Source organism: Musca vetustissima, unplaced genomic scaffold, assembly GCF_032173495.1.
Source record: "Musca vetustissima isolate MV318-11 ecotype Yass unplaced genomic scaffold, APGP_CSIRO_Mvet_v1 utg9872, whole genome shotgun sequence".
Lineage (NCBI taxonomy): Eukaryota > Metazoa > Arthropoda > Insecta > Diptera > Muscidae > Musca > Musca vetustissima.
The window spans coordinates 77,094-79,080 of NW_026887362.1; the positions used below are offsets into that span (position 1 = coordinate 77,094).

The 1,987-nt window shown below is 33.1% G+C and overlaps 1 protein-coding gene across 1 annotated transcript; it reads left to right on the forward strand.

Moving 5' to 3' along the window:
• The first annotated feature begins 1,476 nt into the window (after positions 1 to 1,476).
• On the forward strand, positions 1,477 to 1,758 carry LOC133334939 (uncharacterized). The gene has a single exon (XM_061543251.1). The coding sequence runs from the start codon at positions 1,507 to 1,509 to the stop codon at positions 1,723 to 1,725; it is 219 nt and encodes a 72-aa protein (XP_061399235.1). The 5' UTR covers positions 1,477 to 1,506; the 3' UTR covers positions 1,726 to 1,758.
• The last annotated feature ends 229 nt before the right edge of the window (positions 1,759 to 1,987 follow it).

A 1,987-nucleotide genomic window follows, 5' to 3' on the forward strand; every position in this document is an offset into this window, starting at 1 on the left:
ATCAGTAGGCTCATTTTTATATGCCTTTTGAGCTGGGACATTTTCATTCATCCTCACAACATGGCCTAGCCACCGTAGTCGCTGCAGCTCAATACGACTGACTATGTCGATGTCCGCGTATAAATTGTAAACCTCGTGGTTCATTCGACGCAGATCGGCCCGTAGATCTTTCGGATAATTTTTCTCTCAAACACCCCAAGAGCTGCCTCATCTGCTTGCGCAAGTACCCATGCTTCTGATCCATATAATAGCACGGGTAGTATCAGCGTCTTGTAAAGTGTGAGTGTGGTCTGGCGGGAGGTGGCCTTGTTTCTAAACTGCTTTTTTAGACCATAGTAGCACCTGTTGGCCATCACAATCCTTCTCCGAATTTCAAAACTGATGTCATTCGTTTTATTTATACCTTGGTACATAAAGTCTTTAACTACCTCGAAGCTGTAGTTCTCAAGTTCCACAGTTGGTCCGAGTCTACTGGACGTCTTGCGCGTTGATACAATCAGCTTGGTCTTCTCGCCGTTTACTGCCAGACCCACTTTGGCAGACTCCTTTTCAATTTGTTCAAAGGTGGATGTTACCGCTCGCAATGTTCGACCCATTATGTCGATGTCATCGGCGTAGGCGAGTAACATGTGTTGTTTGGTGTACAGAGTGCCATTTCTGTTCACCTTTGCGTCTCGTATGACCTTTTCCAGTAGGATGTTAAAAAGAGTCAATGTTATTTAATTTTTCAAATGGAAGAATGTCATTTCAACATTAATAACTATTAATTTTACTATTGTCACAATGTTAATTTAACATTTTTATTATAAAAATCTATCTATAGAAATTCAACATTGTCTACTGTTATTTTAACTATGAAAAATGTTGAAATGAATATGGCCAATTTTATTTTGACATGAAAACTTTAAAATCAACAATGTTTAATATTAAATTCACATGTTTTGCTGTAGATTTTATATGAAACAACGTTAAAATAAAATTTTTCCAAAAAAAAAAAAAAAAAATACATCGATGTAATATCAACATTTTGCAATGTTGATTTTACATTCGCTTTTTTTTTCTGTGAATTTTTTTGATATCATAAAGGAAAATTTTTTGAAGGAATTTCTTGCAATTAATTATATAGATATTATTACTACATAAAGTAATTATTTTACCGGATTTACATACATACAATAATTAATTTATTTCATTCTTTTATTTACAGATCGCATCGATTAAAAATCTGCTAATTAAAAAATCGTGTTGAAAAACTTATAAAACGGAAGTGTGAAAATAAATATTACGAATAGAAAAAGCAAACAATTGTTATAATGGTGAAATCTATTTGACAAAGCATTAAAATACTTTAAATAAAAATCTATTAAATTGGAAAGATTTAAAATAAAAACAAAAAACAATTACAAATTATTACTGAAAATTGTTAAACAAAAATCTCTTTTTTGAAATAATTCAATCTGGCCGAAGCAAAGAACATTGCCGTCTACTTCTACCAATTTGCAATAAATGGGGAAAATCGCACGCCACTTTGATAAGTTGTTGTCGTTGTCGTCGTCGTCATTTCCGCTGCTGTCGTTGCCATCCTTCAATGAGTATTGGGAGTGTTCTATGTGCCTGAAAAACAAGATGCTGTTGAAAATTGAAAACACCCTATTGCGTAGCCATCGTCAACGTGAGACCACCGGTATCAAGAAACTGTACAATTCCTTTTTTGTATTATTTTAATTTCGCCGGCTGTCGTCCGTTACGTTTCACTCACCGCAACAGCAACAGCAATAACAATAAAAAGAAATATAGAACTTATAACGCAATAAGAAAAAGAACAAGAAGAAAAACCAGAACATAAGCGAAAACTAAACTTCAATATAACAACTATACCAAACTTAGAAAAAAATTATTTTATAACCCCCCAAAAAGAAAAGTGCATTTAAAAACAAGGAAATTAAAGAATTTTTAGTTAATAAAAAAAAAACAAAAAAATAGCCAA

Bases quoted from the DNA above. Each gene is read 5' to 3' on its own strand.
- LOC133334939 (XM_061543251.1), top strand. From the start codon at position 1,507: ATGGGGAAAATCGCACGCCACTTTGATAAGTTGTTGTCGTTGTCGTCG.